The sequence below is a fragment of the Bos taurus genome, chromosome 7, assembly GCF_002263795.3.
Source record: "Bos taurus isolate L1 Dominette 01449 registration number 42190680 breed Hereford chromosome 7, ARS-UCD2.0, whole genome shotgun sequence".
NCBI classification, from domain to species: Eukaryota; Metazoa; Chordata; class Mammalia; order Artiodactyla; family Bovidae; genus Bos; species Bos taurus.
In genome coordinates this window covers 10,763,479-10,782,452 of record NC_037334.1, presented here as the reverse complement: position 1 = coordinate 10,782,452, position 18,974 = coordinate 10,763,479, and the positions used below count along the sequence as shown (strand labels likewise).

At 44.9% G+C, this 18,974-nt stretch overlaps 1 protein-coding gene across 4 annotated transcripts in view; it reads right to left on the bottom strand.

The window, feature by feature from the left end:
• The window catches only part of LOC100299045 (adhesion G protein-coupled receptor E2), a 295,684-nt gene that overhangs the window by 261,100 nt on the left and 15,610 nt on the right, over positions 1-18,974 (bottom strand). For 3 of the 4 annotated variants that reach the window (XM_059888532.1, XM_059888531.1, XM_059888530.1), the window contains 9 exons: positions 14,205-14,351; positions 14,072-14,118; positions 13,881-13,958; positions 13,304-13,481; positions 11,153-11,260; positions 10,750-10,970; positions 10,380-10,559; positions 8,551-8,748; positions 8,041-8,276 (listed from right to left, as the gene is read on the bottom strand). In XM_059888532.1, the coding sequence (XP_059744515.1) occupies positions 8,041-8,276; positions 8,551-8,748; positions 10,380-10,559; positions 10,750-10,970; positions 11,153-11,260; positions 13,304-13,481; positions 13,881-13,958; positions 14,072-14,118; positions 14,205-14,351 (1,393 nt within the window). Of the gene's footprint in view, positions 1-8,040; positions 8,277-8,550; positions 8,749-10,379; positions 10,560-10,749; positions 10,971-11,152; positions 11,261-13,303; positions 13,482-13,880; positions 13,959-14,071; positions 14,119-14,204; positions 14,352-15,921; positions 16,054-18,974 lie in introns of all 4 variants that reach the window. The other variant, XM_059888533.1, reaches the window with a different exon arrangement.

Sequence of the window (18,974 nt, the reverse complement as noted above, 5' to 3'; positions counted from 1 at the left end):
TACTATCCTGCCACAAATACAATGAAACTGTGCCATTAACAGCAACATGGCTGCAACTAGCAATTATCACACTAGAGAAGTCAGTCAGACAGAGAAAGATAAATACCATATGACATCACTTATCTATGAAATCTAAAATACGACACAAATGAACCTATCTATGAAGTGGATACAGACTCATGGACGTAGTGGCCAGGCTTGTGGTTGCCAAGGGGGAGGGGGTTGTGATTACATGTGGAATGGATAAACAACAAGGCCCTGTTGTGTAGCACACAGAATTCTGTTCAATATTCTATCGAATAAAGCAGATGGCTGATAAACACATGAAAAGATGCTCAACATCACTCATTAGAGAAATGCAAATCAAAACTACAGTGAGGTATCAACTCACATTGGTCAGAATTTAGTTCAGTTCAGTTCGATTCAGTCACTCAGTCGTGTCCAACTCTTTGCAACCCCATGAATCACAGTACGCCAGGCCTCCCTGTCCATCACCAACTCCTGGAGTTCACTCAAACTCATGTCCATCGAGTCAGTGATGCCATCCAGCCATCTCATCCTCTGTCGTCCCCTTCTCCTCCTGCCCCCAATCCCTCCCAGCATAAGAGTCTTTCCAATGAGTCAACTCTTCGCATAAGGTGGCCAAAGTATTGGAGTTTCAGCTTTAGCAGCAGTCCTTCCAATGAACACCCAGGACAGATTTCCTTTAGAATGGACTGGTTGGATCTCCTTGCAGTCCAAAGGGACTCTCAAGAGTCTTCTCCAACACCACAGTTAAATAGCATCAATTCTTTGGTGCTCAGCTTTCTTCACAGTCCAACTCTCACATCTATACATGACCACTGGAAAAACAGCCTTGACTAGACAGACTTTTGTTGGCAAAGTAATGTCTCTGCTTTTGAATATACTCTCTAGGTTGGTCATAACTCTTCTTCCAAGGAGTAAGCGTCTTTTAATTTCATGGCTGCAATCACCATCTGCAGTGACTTTGGAGCCCCCCAAAATAAAGTCAGCCACTGTTTCCACTGTTTCCCCATATATTTCGCATGAAGTGATGGGACCAGATGCCATGATCTTAGTTTTCTGAATGTTGAGCTTTAAGCCAACTTTTTCACTCTCCTCTTTCACTTTCATCAAGAGGCTTTTTAGTTCCTCTTCACTTTCTGCCATAAGGGTGGTGTCATCTGCATATCTGAGGTTATTGATATTTCTCCCGGCAATCTTGATTCCAGCTTGTGCTTCATCCAGCCCAGTGTTTCTCATGATGTACTCTGCATAGAAGTTAAATAAGCAGGGTGACAATATACAGCCTTGACGTACTCCTTTTCCTTTTGGAACCAGTCTGTTGTTCCATGTCCAGTTCTTACTGTTTCTTCCTGACCTGCATACAGATTTCTCAAGAGGCAGGTCAGGTGGTCTGGTATTCCCATCTCTTTCAGAATTTTCCACAGTTTATTGTGATCTGCACAGTCAAAGGCTTTGGCATAGTCAACAAAGCAGAAATAGATGTTTTTCTGGAACTACTTTGCTTTTTCAATGATCCAGCAGATGTTGGCAATTTGGTCTCTGGTTCCTCTGCCTTTTCTAAAAGCAGCTTGAACATCTGGAAGTTCACGGTTAATGTGTTGCTTAAGCCTGGCTTGGAGAATTTTAAGCATTACTTTACTAGCGTGTGAGATGAGTGCATTGTGTGGTAGTTTGAGCGTTCTTTGGTATTGCCTTTCTTTGGGACTGGAATGAAAACTGACATTTTCCAGTCCTGTGGCCACTGCTGAGTTTTCCAAATTTGCTGGCATATTGAGTGCAGCACTTTCACAGCATCATCTTTCAGGATTTGAAATAGCTCAACTGGAATTCCATCATCTCCACTAGCTTTTTTCTTAGTGATGCTTTCTAAGGCCCACTTGACTTCACATTCCAGGATATCTGGCTCTAGGTGAGTGATCACACCATCGTGATTATCTGGGTCATGAAGATCTTTTTTGTACAGTTCTTCTCTATATTCTTGCCACCTCTTCCTAATATCTTCTGCTTGTGTTAGGTACATACCATTTCTGTCCTTTGAGCCCATCTTTGAGCCCATCTTTACATGAAATATTCCTTTGGTATGTCTAGTTTTCATGAAGAGATCTCTAGTCTTTCCTATTCTATTGTTTTCCTCTCTTTCGTTGCATTGATTGCTGAGGAAGGCTTTCTTATTTCTCCTTGGTATTGTTTGGAACTCTGCATTTATTTGCTTATACCTTTCCTTTTCTCCTTTGCTTTTCACTTCTCTTCTTTTCACAGCTATTTGTAAGGCCTCCCCAGACAGCCATTTTGCCTTTTTGCATTTCTTTTCCATGGGTATTGTCTTGTTCCTGTTTCCTGTACAATGTCACCAACCTCCATCCCTAGTTCATCAGGCACTCGATCTATCAGATCTAGGCCCTTAAATCTATTTCTCACTTCCACTGTATAGTCATAAGGGATTTGATTTAAGTCATACCTGAATGGTCTAGTGGTTTTCCCCACTTTATTCAATAAGTCTGTATTTGGCAATAAGGAGTTCATGATCTGAGCCACAGTTAGCTCCCGGTCTTGTTTTTGCTTATTGTATGGAGCCTCTCCATCTTTGGCTGCAAAGAATATAATCAATGTGATTTTGGTGTTGACTATCTGGTGATGTCCATCTGGTGATGTAGAGTCTGGTGATGTAGAGTCTTCTCTTGTTGTTGGAAGAGGGTGTTTGCTATGACCAGTGATTTCTCTTGGCAAAACTCTATTAGCCTTTTCCCTGTTTCATTCCGTATTCAAAGGCCAAATTTGCCTGTTACCCCAGGTGGTTCTTGAGTTCCTACTTTTGCATTACAGTCCCCTATAATGAAAAGGACATCTTTTTTGGGTGTTAGTTCTATAAGGTCTTTTAGATCTTCACAGAAGTGTTCAACTTCAGCTTCTTCAGCGTTACTGGTTGGGACATAGGCTTGGATACTGTGATATTGAATGGTTTGCCTTGGAAACAAAGAGATCATTCTGTCGTTTTTAAGATTGCATCCAAGTGCTGCATTTCACTCTTTTGTTGACCATGATGGCTACTCAATTTCTTTAAGGGATTCCTGCCCACAGTAGTAGATATAATGGTCATCTGAGTTAAATTCATCAGATCAGATCAGATCAGTCGCTCAGTCATGTCCGACTCTTTGTGGCCCCATGAATCTCAGCATGCCAGGCCTCCCTGTCCATCACCAACTCCCGGAGTTCACTGAAACTCACGTCCACTGAGTCAGTGATGCCATCCAGCCATCTCATCCTCTATCGTCCCCTTCTCCTCTTGTCCCCAATCCCTCCCAGCAAGGAGTCTTTTCCAGTGAGTCAACTCTTCGCATGAGGTGGCCAGAGTACTGGAGTTTCAGCTTTAGCATCATTCCTTCCAAAGAAATCCCAGGGCTGATCTCCTTCAGAATGGACTGGTTGGATCTCCTTGCAGTCCAAGGGACTCTCAAGAGTCTTCTCCAACATCCCAATTCAAAAGCATCATTCTTCAGCGCTCAGCCTTCTTCATAGTCCAACTCTCACATCCATACATGACCACAGGAAAAACCATAGCCTTGACTAGATGAAACTTTGTTGGCAAATAATGTCTCTGCTTTTGAATATGCTGTCTAAGTTGGTCATAACTTTCCTTCCAAGGAGTAAGCGTCTTTTAATTTCATGGCTGGAGTCACCATCTGTAGTGATTTTGGAGCCCAGAAAAATAAAGTCAGACACTGTTTCCACTGTTTACCCATCTATTTCCCATGAAGTAGTGGGACCGGATGCCATGATCTTCATTTTCTGAATGTTGAGCTTTAAGCCAACTTTTTCACTCTCCTCTTTTATTTTCATCAAGAGGCTTTTGAGTTCCTCTTCACTTTCTGCCATAAGGGTGGTGTCATCCGCTATCTGAGGTTATTGATATTTCTCCTGGCAATCATGATTCCAGCTTGTGTTTCTTCCAGTCCAGCCTTTCTCATGATGTACTCTGCATATAAGTTAAATAAGCAGGGTGACGATATACAGCCTTGATGAACTCCTTTTCCTATTTGGAACCAGTCTGTTGTTCCATGTCCAGTTCTAACTGTTTCTTCCTGACCTGCATACAAATTTCTCAAGAGGCAGGTCAGGTGGTCTTGTATTCCCATCTCTTTCAGAATTTTCCACAGTTTATTGTGATCCACACAGTCAAAGGCTTTGGCATAGTCAATAAAGCAGAAATAGATGTTTTTCTGGAACTCTCTTGCTTTTTCCATGATCCAGCGGATGTTGGCAATTTGATCTCTGGTTCCTCTGCCTTTTCTAAAACCACCTTGAACATCAGGAGGTTCACGGTTCACATATTGCTGAAACCTGGCTTGGAGAATTTTAAGCATTACTTTACTAGCATGTGAGATGAGTGCAATTGTATGGTAGTTTGAGCATTCTTTGGCATTGCCTTTCTTTGGGATTGGAATGAAAACTGACCTTTTCCAGTCCTGTGGCCACTGCTCAGTTTTCCAAATTTGCTGGCATATAGAGTGCAGCACCTTCACAGCGTCATCTTTCAGGATTTGGAATAGCTCAACTGGAATTCCATCACCTACACTAGCTTTTTTCTTAGTGATGCTTTCTAAGGCCCACTTGACTTCACATTCCAGGATGTCTGGCTCTAGGTGAGTGATCACACCATCATGATTATCTGGGTCATGAAGATCTTTTTTGTACAGTTCTTCTGTGTATTCTCACCATCTCTTCTTAATATCTTCTGCTTCTGTTAGGTCCATACTATTTCTGTCCTTTATTAAGCCCATCTTTGCATGAAATTTTCCTTTGGTATCTCTGATTTTCTTCAAGCGATCTCTACTCTTTCCCATTCTGTTGTTTTCTTCTATTTCTTTGCATGATCGCTGTAGAAGGCTTTCTTATCTCTTCTTGCTCTTCTTAGGAACTCTGTATTCAGATGTTTATATCTTTCCTTTTCTCCTTTGCTTTTCTCTTCTCTTCTTTTCAAAGCTATTTGTAAGGCCTCTCCAGACAGCCATTTTGCTTTTTTGCCTTTCTTTTCCATGGGGATGGTCTTGATCCCTGTCTCCGGTACAATGTCATGAACCTCATTCCATAGTTCATCAGGCACTCTATCTTTCAAATCTAGGCCCTTAAATCTATTTCTCACTTAAAATTCATAGCCATCGTCAAAAAGTCTACAAACAAAAATGCTGGAGAGGGTGTGGGGAAAACGGAACCTTCTTGCACTGTGGGTGGGAATGTAAATTGATACAGACACTATGAGAATGGTATGGAGATTCCTTAAAAATCTAGGATTCAGACAAACATATGACCCAGCAATTTCAGTACTGTGCAATTACCCTGAGAAAACCATAATTTAAAAGGACACATGTACCCCAGTGTTCACTGCAGTGCTATTTACAGTAGCCAGGACATGGAAGCAACCTAGATATCCACTGACAGTTGAATAGATAAAGAAGTTTTGGTATAAATGTATAATGGAATCTTACTCAGCTGTAAAAAAGAACAAATTTGAATTAGTTGTAGTGTGGTGGATGAACCTAGAGACTGTTACCAAGAGTGAAGTAAGTGAAAAAGAGAAAACCAATATCACATAGTAATGTGGTTATATAGTATCTAGAAAAATAGTACTAATGGAGCTATTTGCAGGGAAGGCATAGAGATGCAGACATGGAGAATAGAATTGTGGATACAGTGAGGGAAGAACAAGGTAGGATGAACTGAGAGAATAACATTGACATATATACACCACCATGTTTACAAGAAATAGCTGATAAGAAGTTGTTGTATAATACAGGGAGCCCAGCCTGGTGCTCTATGATGACCTGGAGGGGTGGGATGGGGGGAAGGGAGGGAGACTCAAAGGGGCGCAGTATATATGTATGTAATTATGGCTGATCCACACTATTGTATGGCATAAACCAACACAACATTGTAAAGCAATTATCCTCCAATTTAAAAAAAGGCATAAATGGAAAAAATACTGAAAAGAGTATATATACATATGTTCATATATAACTGAATCAGTCTGTTGTACAGAAGAAATTAACATGACATTGTAAATCAACTATATTTCAGTTTAAAAATAAATGAAAGGAATTATGAAATACTTGATATAGGCCAGTAATTAATATAATACCCTTTGGGAGGATGTGACTTTTTATTCTGAGAAGAGTGAAAGTCATTTTCACTTAAGATGGATGACTGCATCCCATAAGGTAGAAACAAAGACTATATCGCTGTTGATGATGGATATGTGGATATCTTCTTCAAATATGTGTAGAAATGTGTACACAGTTCTAAGGAGCCCAAGGAGTGGATTCTAGAAGTAACTGACTTTTTGCCTGTTGACTGCAATAACATCCTGCTTTGTTGTGCTTTGTAGTATCATCTTGACCTTATAGACATTTCTTCCTTGAGAGTTGGATTCATGTCACGATTTTATGATAATCCAATGCCATTTTTTTTCTGAAGAGGCATTACCTGGTATTTTCAATGCCAATATTAATAAAGTCAAAAGTTTCAAAAAAAAGGTAAAATATTTGAATATGTGTTTCTCCAAAGAAAATATGCAAATGGTCAATAAGCAGATGAAAAGATGCTCAACATCAATAGTCATTGGAGAAATCACAAATTGAAACCACAATGAAATTTAACTCCATTCTCATTACTACTACTACTACCACTGATAATCACATGGAGAAACTGAAAGCCTCATATATTGCTAGTTGACTTGTAAAATGGTCCAGAAGCTTTGGAAAACAAGTGGTGGTTTGTCAGAAGGCTAACCAGATCTTCCCTTTGACCCCAGGATTCTACTTGTAGAGTAGATATATAACCAGGAGAAATGAAACTTGTACATTTATGTTTGTAGTGATTTCATTCATAATAGCGTTACAAAAAGGTAAATAAGCTAAATGTCTATCAGCTGATGGATGGATAAACAAAATGTGACATATCCATATAATGGAATATTATTTGCAAAATGATAGCAACAAAAACAACAACAAAAAGTGAGGTCATGATACATACTATGATATGAATGAACCTTGAAAACTTCAGGCTAAGTAAAAACATCCACAAAAGACCACATGCATAATTGCATTTATGTGAAATATCCAATAGAGACAGAAAGTAGTTAAGCATTTGTCAGGGGTTGGGGCAGAGGAGTGGGTAGAAGGAATGAGAAATGAATTTTATTGTGTATGAGGTTTCTTTGGGGAGTTGAAAATGTTGTAAAATTAGACTGTGATGATAGCTGCAGTACTCTGTGACTATTCTAAAACCCACTGATTTGTACACTTTTAAAGGGTGAATTTTGCAGTGAGCGAGTGAAAGTTGCTCAGTCATGTCTGACTCTTTGTGACCCCCTGGACTATTCAATCCATGGAATTCTCCTGGCCAGAATACTTGAGTGGTAGCCTTTCCCTTCTCCAGGGTTTCTTCCCAACCCAGGGATCAAACCCAGGTCTCCCACATCTCAGGCAGATTCTTTACCAGGTGAACCACAACGGATGCCCTACAATATATGTAGCATATGTCAACAAAAATGCAAAAACATTAAGTCTAGTATTAAAAGCTGAAAATAAAAGTATAAGCTAAGAATCTTGACTCTGGATTTGAATTAAGCTTGGCTACCTACTAAACTGAATTAAACTGTGCACGTTTCTGCATTTACTTAAACTATTTGTGCTTTAGTTTACTTATCTGTAAAGTGGGGTGAATTACAGCGTCTACTATTACAAATGAAAAATTGAAACATCCTATAGAATTAGGGTAAAACAGAAGGCTATATTTTTCTAAATGGTGCCCTAAGCACTTCCTTTGATTTCCTCTTTGTTATTTTATGAGCAGAGGTTGAAGGCATTCTCCTTCAATATTATCATCCTCTACCAAAGATGACCTAGGGATTATTACTTAGTGTCTGTATATATTGTGATCTGTCATAGTCAAATACTACATTTGTTCTACAACACATGATTGTGCTGGAGAGATAAGAACAGTTGGAAGTTAATTTACCTGGTGGGTGTCCCATAAAGATGAGGCCTGGATGCTGCAGAAATGGCCACAATCACAGCAGGGACTCCATAGCCAACAGGGAACATGGCCTTCTTCATGAACCTGTTGATACCGGAGTAGTTGACCACTGTCAGGTTGCGTGCAGAGAGGAAGAGGTGCAGGCCCACCAGCAGCATCCAGGTGAAGGAGGCCAGGTAGAGATAGTGTAAGGCACCTGCAATGAAGGCGCACAGCACCTGCAGGAGGAGGAAGGTGTCACCAGGAGGGACTGTCAGGGTGGAGCACGGCCCTGATACTTCTATAACTTGCCACTAGGGAGAACTTTGATGTATATGAAGGAGTTGTCAACAGAGTCTTTGTCTTCTAGTCGTGGCAGTCAATGTGAGACTGGTTATTTACCAATTTAACCTTACCTGAAACCTAAGTCATTTTATTTAAGTGTCCAAAGCAGTGTGGCTCCATGAACTCAGAATCCCCTGGGGGAGGAGTATTTTGGAAAAGTATACGAACCTTGCTCTCAGTTCTGTCGATGGCTGTGAGGAAGAGCAGGTGGGCCAGGAAGAGGCAGAGCGAGAGCTGCAGGTGGAGCGAGGTGCTGGTGTTCTGGATGGCTTTGCACAGCAGGAAGGTGAGGGCCACCAGGAGGAGGCAGAGCAGAGAGAGGCTCAGCCCCACGTAGGTGATCACAGTCAGTGCGGGATCCTCTTCCTGGGACCCAGCAGAGAGGGGACCACAGTCACGCTTTCCTGCTCTGGGTAATGACCCTTCCACCATTTTTATTTTTAGACATAGAAAAATCAGAATAGAAGGCCTAGATAGAGTTGGTATATTTGTGGATAGCTTTCTCCAGCTTCTGCATGTTAGAATTTTATGGGATCTGAATGATTAACTCTGTCCTTGGAAGGACAGAGGGACAGGAGAATCTTTAGTCAAGAACAAACTCTGGAACTCACAAGGGTTTATTTTCCTGTAGACTTCTGTGCATGACTCAGCCTCCCAGTTATCACAGTAGGTACACAGAGGCATGAAATTTCATGCTAAGCACGACCCTCCATCCCCACCATGTGATGGTTTGTGACAGAGTCTGTATCTGACACTCTCTGTCCAGGTAGTAACCACCTGCCTTGGATGCCACTCATCCCAATGATTATAGATTAGATCTGAACCCTTGATGGAGGAAGTCTACTATATTTTGACAATGGTGGTAGCATAAAATTCATATTTTCTGCAGCCCCTGAGCACCCTGTTGTGAAGACCCCTGGGGTAAACAGAATTTTAATTTGGCAACCACACCCTCATCTCCATCTTCTGCTCTATGTTCAGTCAAGTGCCAACCCAGGTGCTGCTGTGAAGAGAGTGTTGCAGGTGAAATTCAAGCCCTCCATCAACTGACTTAGAGAGTTTATCCTGGTTAGACCTGTTGTAACCAGAAGAGCCTTTAGAAGAGGTTGGCTCTTCTTGGAGAAAACAATTCAGAGTTTGAGAGAGTTCTGACATGAGGGAGTTTCTGCTGCTGATCTCCAGACAGATTCACTGGTGCACTGTGAGAGGTCCCAGAGGAGAATTAGGACCAGAAAGAAGGCTGAGTGCTGAAGAACTGATGCTTTTGAATTGTGGTGCTGTAGAAGACTTGCTGAGAGTCCCTTGGACATCAAACAGACCAAACCAGTCAGTCCTAAAGGAAATCAACCCTGAATATTCATTGGAAGGACTGAGCTGAAGCTCCAATACTTTGGCCCCTGATGTGCACAGAGTCCACTCATTGGAGAAGACCCTGATGCTGGGAAAGAATGAAGGCAAAAGGAGAACAGGACAGCAGAGGATGAGATGGTTGGGTGGCATCAATGCCTCAGTGGATATGACTCTGAGTAAAATCTGGGAGATACTGAAGGACAGGGGGTCATGCTATAGTATATGGGGTCGCAAGGTGTGGGACATGACTTAGCAACTGAACAACAGCAACAGATGAGAAGCAATGCAGGCAACCATGGGAACTGAGCCTGGTTCTCTGCTGCCAGAGATAAAGAAAACACTACCTCAGTCCTACTAACACCAGAAACTGAAATCAGGGAGTTAAGGGACAACCCCAATTTTCTGATGAAAGGTTTATAAGACTTGTAGGAACCTGAACAGAAAGCTCATCTGAACCACGACTATTTGCTAACTTGAAGAAACTGTGAGATAATAATAAATGTATGTTTCTAAAGCTACTGTGTGTGGGGGAATTTGTTACACCTGGTGGGCTGCCGTCTATGGGGTCGCACAGAGTCGGACACGACTAAAATGAGGCAGCAGCAGCAGCAGTAGCCCTTGGATGCTGCCTGTCTGAGGGTTCTCACCTGAACACTGTAGTGGGCCATGAGGACAGCAAAGATGCTGAGGTGGCTGCACTGGCAGGTGGTGCTGTTGTCTCTGGTGCTGGTCACCCAGCAGCCTCTGGTGTCCCAATGGCCACTTCCATTCTGGCCATGCTCCCAATACACACAGTGCACCTTCTCTCTTGGCCCAGGGGTCACTGACTGTGTTAACAGGAAGAGGAAGTGGGTGTGAGTTCGGGGTTCTGTTGCTCAGAAATGCTGACCCAAAGCTAGCTTGTGAAGGGCTTTCCTAAACAGTTTATGTGCCCATGGCACAGCCCCCTGAAGCCCAAGGCTGGGCCTAGGACTCAGGCCTGTTCCACACCCACCACTCCATTCCATCTGGACTCACATGTTGGAAGACAAAGGTGACTGGGGACCTGAGGTTCTCAGTGTCCTTGTTGGTGATAAAGGCAGATATGACATCTGACAGCAGGATGTGGGAGGTTTCCTGCAGCAAACCCCTGTGTGTCTCATGTAGAGTTGTCAGTTCCTCAGCATCCAGGACCAGAGGGGCCTCAGCCAGGAATCTGTCCATCCCTGGAGTGGACAGGAGGCCCACCACAGCAAGACCTGCAGGACAAAGCTAAGGTTGACATCTTGCAGTGCCTGAAAGGACCTCTTCTTCTACAGATGGACTATTTCCTTTTGCCCCACCATACCCCACAATTCCCTTTAAACTTCAATATCCCATTTGTCATATCCTTGGGCATCTTGACACACAGTGAAGACTTACCCGCTGTCTCAGCCATTACCTGAGTCACCAGAATCATGCACTGTATCCCAGGTCAGCATCATCTTTGTCTGTTTCTGAATCAAGGTGATATTCCTGTAGCTTGGCGCCTGCACCTCCAGTGACAGTTCTATGAATTGTGGGAGTTAGATTAGTAATTGTGATTGTTTTGATGACTATAACACCATGCTGTTCAGTTGCTAAGTCATGTCCAACTCTTTGCAACCCCACGGACTGTTTCATGTCAGGCTTCCCAGTGCTTCACTAACCCATGGAGTTTGATCAAATTCATGTCCATTGAGTCAGTGATTTCTATCTAACCATCTCATGCTGTGCTGCCTCTTTCTCCTTTTGCTTTCAATCTGTCCCAGCATCAGGGTCTTTTTCAATAAGACAGATATACTCTATGTTTTTATATAGTATATGTGTTTAATTATTATGATGGAGAATTCCTGGCCATTTAGTGGTTAGAACTTGGGCTTTCACTGTGGTGACCTGGGTTCAACCCCTGGTAAGGGAATTAAGATCCTGCATGCTGCATGCCATGGGCAAAAGAAAAAAAAAAATAGGCAAAAGGACTTGAGTAGGTAGACATATTTCCAAGAAAGGTACAAAAATGCTCAACAATGACATAAAAAAATATTAAACATCCTTAGGTACTAGAGAAATGCAGATTAAACCATGATGCAATCTCTCCTGACAGCTACTAGAATGGCTATAATGACAGAAAAAAAAAAAGGAAGCAACAGGTGTCACTGACAATAAGGAGACTGGAACCCTTGTACATTGCTGTTGACAATGGAAAATGGAAAAATAGCCACTTTGCGAAAATAGTTAGGTGGTTTCTCAAAAAGTTGAAAATAGAACTACTGCATAACTCAGCAATACCACTCCTAGCTTTGTGACTCAAATGAATTAAAATAGATATTCAAGCTGAAACCTATATATCAATATGCACAGTAGCACTGTTCACAACAGTCAAAAGGTAGAAACAACCCAAATGTTTATAGGAAATATAATATATTTATTTCTATTTATAGGAACTATCCAGGATGGAAATCCATAGGGACAGAAAACCAATAACTGATTGCCAGGGCTGAAGGAAAGGAGAAATTTGTGACTGTTTAGTGGACAGAGAATACCTTTACGGTTATGAAACTGTTTTAGAAATAGAGGCGAAGGTTATACACCTCTGTGAATACACTACTACATGTCTCCAAATTGTACACTCTGGTTAAAATGGTGAATTTATATTAAGTGCATTTCAACTTAATAAAACAAATCAGATTTAAATAGCAAATAATATTAGATTTATATACTTCCAAATTTAATACTTGTTTTCTTTTGAAAAGAAAGTGAAAGTATTAGTGACTCTTCTCTGACTCTTCACGATCCCATGGACTGTGGCCCACCAGACTCTTCTGTCCTTGGCATTCTCCAGGCAGGAGTACTGGGAGTGGATTGCCACTTCCTTCTTTAGGGGATATTACTGACCCAGGGATTGAACCCAGGTATCCTGCATTGCAGGCAGATTCTTTACCGTCTGAGACAGCAGGTGGTCTTGTTTTGAAGCCATTTATATTTTATCATAAATTCTTCAGTATAATTATTTCCTTTGCTGATACTTCATTTTACAATGAAAGTTTAGTTTTTCATTTATTTTTAACCTCTTTTTCTCTCTGTTTTTCACTGAAGTGCAAGTGAACTAGAATATTATAATAGTTTGAGATGTACAATACAATGATTTGATATTATCATACATTACAAAATGATCACCACACTAACTCTAGTTACCACTCATTTCCATATATTATTGACTACCTTCCCTATGCTGAACATCGTTGGTGGTGGTTTAGTCACTACGTCGTGTCTGACTTTTGCAAACCCCTGGACTGTAGCCCTCCAGGGTCTTCTGTCCATGGATTCCCCACGCAAGAATACTGGAGCAGGTTGCCATTTCCTTCTCCATTCTGTACCTTACATCCTTTTATTTATTTTACAACTACAAATTTGTACCTATTAATCCCTCTCAACGATTTTGCCCTTAACCTTTTGTTTATGACATTAAAGGGAGATATAAGCATGGTCACTTTGTTCTAGTGGGATTGGAAGAGCAAGGAGGCAGGGAACAAGCAAAGCAGGAACCTGCAGTCAGACTCAGGTACTGACTTACCTATGCCTGCAGATGAATTGAAGGTAAATGACCCTTTAGGCAGTGCCTTGCTCACCCCTCTCAGGACATTTTCCAGGCCAAAGAGCAGGTTAGTGACCACAAAGTGCTGCTCTGAGAAGGGCAGGGTTTTCAGGTCCCCAGGGGTCTCCAGCAAATCACCCATCTCCTGTACGAGGTCCTGGGGGGATGGGGACACAAAGCCAGTAGCCCATGCATCTGAAAGGCCATATGAAGTTATGACCCAGTCACAGAGAACAGACCAAAGTGACTGTCTGTGTGATACAGGTGGTACTGGGTGGGATTTCCTGGGTGATTTTTGCCGCTTCAATCCAGCCACTCAGAGGTCAAGCTTTTTCATTAGTGTCAAGGGTGATGTAAACCCAATATCCAGAAGTAGAGAAAGGAAAGGGCATTAGTAGGTGTGCCATGGTGTTCAGTAGTCACTACGCGTGTCCACTCTTCCCACCCACCCTGTGGGAGAGTGTGCCATTGTTGTTGGGGTGTCCCTTTCCAGATCAAAGTTTCCCAAGGCTTCTATGGGATGCTTCTGCCTGCCTCCCTTGGGTCCAGCCTTTACCCGAACAGTGTTCAGGACAGAGGCCGAACTGAAGTTTCTGCCCAGATCCTGGATTCTGTTCAAGAAGTGAGAGAGCGCCTAGGGGAGAAGACAAGGTGGTCAGAGAGCCTCATGTGAGTGTGGGAGCTTGGGGGAAATGAACAGGCTTTGTGGAGAGATTTCCTGCTGCCTGTCCCTTTGGGGCCACTCACCTGGCTCTTGATTCCAGAGAGAGCAGTCCAGGTGGGGAAGGAGATCTCTGCAGGGGACAGGTGAGCAACTCATTAGGTGTGGCAGTGTCTGTGTTTGCTGTGGGTGGGCCTTAGATCAGGGTAGGACAGGTACCTTTACAGATGGTGTTCCTTTGCTTATCCCAGAATCCAGGTTTAGGCTCCCAGCCTTGGCGACAGTGGCACGTGTATGAACCCACAGTGTTGATGCAGACGGTGGAGTTGTGACACTGATGCTGCCTGGAGCTGCACTCATCCACATCTGGGGACAAGAAGGAGGGGGTCAGACTCTGCCTCAGTCCTGTGAGGCCCCTGTCCTCCTTGTGCCCCTCTTTTTTCCCATATTAGTTCCCCAGGAGGTGACACCACCTCCTAGAATCAAAGACAGCACATCCTTGAGTAGTGGATGCTGTGAAAATATATATAGGAAGTGTGTAGAGTTCTGACAGACAGCAGATGAGACAAGTACATTTGTGAAAATACTGAAATATCCTGTTTCCAGTTGGTAATTAGCTATTGCCTGGGGTCCTTGGGAGCCTTCTGCTTGGTACCCCAGCTCCTTCTCTAGGACCCCCCACCCTTCCAAGATCCTTTCACATTTAGCCTCAAAATGTGTAACACCTTACACAGCAGGGGACCCCCAGTGATCTTTCTGTTTGGTTTCTGTGGGTACCAATGAGTATGTGATTAGATGTTTTGAGTGAGGGTCTCCAAGAGTGTAGCCCCTGAGCTCTAAACCTTTAAACAATCTAAACCAGACTGTGCTGTTTGGGCCATTGGATCAGCTTCCTGCCAGTGTGACAGCAGCACTCAAAGCTGTCCACGGAGTTGAGGCAGTGGGCGGAGCTGTGGCATGGGTTTCTCCCAGAGATGCATTCATTCACATCTGAGGAAAAAGCCAGAAGATCAGAGCTACCCCTCTTCACTCACTGCACCCATTCTTCAAGCCCCTTCTCAGATTTCTTAGCGCTGCGCTCTGAGGACACCCTCTGTCTGCAAGTTACTTGGCCTGCTGGGTTACAAATGTGTGATAGCATTTTCTAATGCAAAAGTTCCATAAGCTCAGATCCTCCCTGCAGGGTGGATAGGGACAACTTTGTGGATGCATGTGTAATCCCAGACCAAGCTGAATCCCTTCATGTCTGGTGCAGGAGGCTCTGTGGGCTTCTAACCAGGGAGGCTGTAGCACTGATCACAACCCACATGTGATGCGGTGGGTGAGGGGGAGGCACCACTGCCATCTAGAGCTGCATCCCTGCCTTTATTAGAACAGAACCCAGAGGACCAGTCCTGTGTAGGCCAGGTCTCCCAGCTCGTCACTGTGCTGAAGACACAGTTCTCCTCATAGTGCTGCTGCCTCTTCATTGCCAAAGCTTGTCATGGCAGCTTCCCTTAAGATGACTCCAGCTGGGACATTGTCCCTATTTTTAAGAAGGAAAATGAGGCAAAGATAGAAACTGAGTCATGGAAGCTCGACTTCCCCATCAAGGCTCTTACTCACGTTCTCTTTAGCCCTGGACTGAGGTTCCCCCTCTGAAAGCCAGAAGTGACACCTCCCTCTGCTCAAATGTAGCAGATGCAGAAGGGGTGAGGTCTGGGGATGTTCTTGGGGGGCAGGGAACTCTACAAAGAAACCCCAGGCCCAGAAGGCTCTGCTGTCTCCCTGGTCTGTGGTGGGACCATTTGAGGAGGTGATCCTTGGGCAGGGCCCCAGCAGGCCCTTGGTGTCACAGGAACCTGAGTCTCGTCTCCCTCATTCTTGGGGGTCCCTGAACCACCCCAGCTCCTTCCCCAGCTCTAGGCCTGCCTCACGCTGTCTTCCGAGGGTCTACCTGTGCAATGCCTCTGGTCCTCTGGGGTGAACTCCAAGCCGGGTGGGCACTGGCAGGTGTAGCTGTCCTCGGTGTTGATGCAGATACTGAGGCCTTTACAGACTCGGGGTCTGTGCTGACATTCGTCCACTTCTGCAAGGGGAAGGAGAGGGTGATGGATACCTGCTGCTATGGACAGCCTTCCGGTCTGGATGTCAGCCACATTTCTCAGCATTGAAGCATCCAGAAGGGCCTGCTCTCTCTTACTTGGTGAGTGGGGGCCTCTCCTCATTCATATTGAGTTATGCTATGGATGAGCATGGTGACCCGGAAGTTCTGTTGTCTAGAAGTGGCCATAAGCGGCCCAGTTACCCAATCTGCTACCTCTGACTCCGTGAGCCTCCCTGGGAATAACCCAGCTGGGATGGGGGCATCACAGCTGCCCATGTCCAAGGCTAAAGATTTGGACAAAAGCCTGGGTGGGTCTTCTTGGTAACCGAGTACAGCTTTGTTCCTTGAGCAGGGCCCATCTTGGTTCCCAGTGATGCACTTTGTCCTGACTTCCCCAGGGCAAATGCTGCCACTGAGTTCTACTTGGATCTTGCTGACCCTGGCAGGACAGTGCTTTTCCATTCATGCTAACTCTGAGACTCCAGCTCTGTGGACATGGACGAAGACCCACCCCTGAGTCATGCAGCTCAAGGATGAGGCTTGTGGGCAGTTGCATAGAAAATGAATGTGAAAGTGAAATCACTCAGTCGTGTCTGACTCTCTGTGACCCCATGGACTCTAGCCCACCAGGCTCCTCTGTCCATGGGATTCTCCAGGCAAGAATACTGGAGTGGGTTGCCATTTCCTTCTCCAGGGGACCTTCCCGACCCAGGGATCGAACCCAGGTCTCCTGCTTTGCAGGCAGACGCTTTAACCTCTGAGCTACCAGGGAAGCTCAGTGGGCACCAGGCTGTGCTGGACAGTGGGTTTGATGTCTGGCCAGTCAGCTTTAGGGCTGTGAAGGTGCCTTTATCTGATTCCCATGAAGGCATACCCCAGACTGGCAGGAAGTGATGAGAATCCACAGCTGAGCAAGGCTCATGATGGGCGAGGGCTGGGTGGCTGGAGCAGGGAGAAGGTGCTCATGGGTGAAGGGTGGCAGGTGTTTCTGCCATCTTGACACTTGGCCTCCCACTAGAGATGTGGACATGTGCACACTGCTGGGTGGGGCTCAGCCTCTACCTTCTGTCCTCACATGGTCTGGGTCATTGTGCAGTCTGGGTTGATCTCCTTAGTAGAGGGTCAGATCAGAGGAAATGGTCCCTGGTGACAACTTATCATTGAGACCAGATGGAAACCTCTTCATTTACTTGATTCTTCCAGTGAGTTGGGGGTTGATGTCACCCTGCCACACCCCTGACACAACATCCTCCCAGGCCGAAGTCATCAGAGCTACCTCAGGCCCATGAACTGAAATTATGGGAGAGGGTCAGGTGGAGCCTTGGATGGGGAAATAAATGGAAGCTGAGCAGTTGAGATGTCGCATCAGGGTGCCAGGAGGCATCTTCTCCAGACAGTTTGCTGGCAGGGTCAGTGATGGCTGGGGACAGTGGAGCATTCCTTGAGTCTTCCTCCTCTCATATTTCTGGATGGGGCCCCAGAGTCCACCATGATCTGGGGTCTCAGAAGCCCCACTGGGGACAGGTCTTCTCCCAGAGAGCACTAACAGTGGCAATGAGGACAGATAGTGTTCTGGAACACACGGTGCTGTGACCACACTAAGTATCTTGAATGTCGCTTTCTCTTTTGTTTTAAGAAAATAAGAGGCCATGTGACAGTGGGATGTTCTGAACATCCAGAAGAGACCCTCTGCAGAGGTTCTGAGTCTTGGGGTTCAGAGAGGTTTGGGAGACTAGATAGGCACACAGGACAGCTGTCTGATGCCTGGAAAAGTTGAACAAGGTGCCCAGGGACCCAGCCCAGGTCTTCTTCTCATAGCAGACCTCACGTCCTGAACATGGATGGACAGGTACTTGGGTGCAGTGAGGGCTGAAATACTGAGGTGGGGAGAGTAAGACAATTCAGCTGAGCCTGTCACAGATCTAGGTCTTCAGGCAGAAGGTTTTGATGCAAACCAGAAGGTGGTTCTCTCCCTGTCATCCACCTTGAGGTCTGTTGAGGTCCCCTCCCACATCAGTCTTCTACATCTCTGTCTCTGGAGGGTCTCACAACAATGGGTGAGCAGCCCCCTTAGTGCAGACACACTGAGTGGGATCAATGATCACCATGTGCAGTTGTGCAGGTTGCTTACTGCACAAGAGTGTCTGGCCAATGAGGCAAATTGGGGGAGGAAAGTCAACTCAATCTCCATTCCCAAACACACAGTAGGCCTGGAGATGAGGGACCATTACTAATTTACCGAAGGCTCTGTCTTCTGACCAGGTCATGAGTTCAAGCACAACAGCCACCCACCAAGGCTGCTATAGGCTAGCAGGGACTCCACACAGATGCAGGTCCTCTCTTCCCTCCCACTAGGGAGGCTCTGCTGCCCTCTGTCTGCAGTGCAGGAGGGAAGGGACTGGGCCCACAGTTGCTGGCTCTTCTCCCTGTAGCAGGGTGGTCAAAGAACCCTCTTCAGAGTTCTCTGTACCCTGAGCTCAGCATTCTTCTCACCTCCCACCTTCTCTCTCCTCCCCTCCTCACCCTCAGTATTCAGGTGTACCCCTCTTCATGGACCCCTCTCTGGAGTCCTGTCTGACCCACTGCTGGCCCCTTGCCCCTTTCCCTACCTGGCTGCTCCCCCTGGAAGTGGGGCAAAGCCTGGTGATGTGTGGAGGCCATGCTCCTCCTGGTCCTGGTGAGACAGTGGGCAGGACAGCTGCTTCTGAGCACCCACCTGGGGCAGAGCCCTCAGGGATGCCCATGATGGAAAGGGTATGTTAGATCATGATGACCATAATTTAAAAGCCCAACAGCCATCAGTGTTTTGTGCTTTGTGACCTCATATACCTTTCCAGCAATTCTGAGGTAAACACCATAATTCCCCTTGCCCGCATTTTTTATAGTTAGGTAAGCTGGGGCAC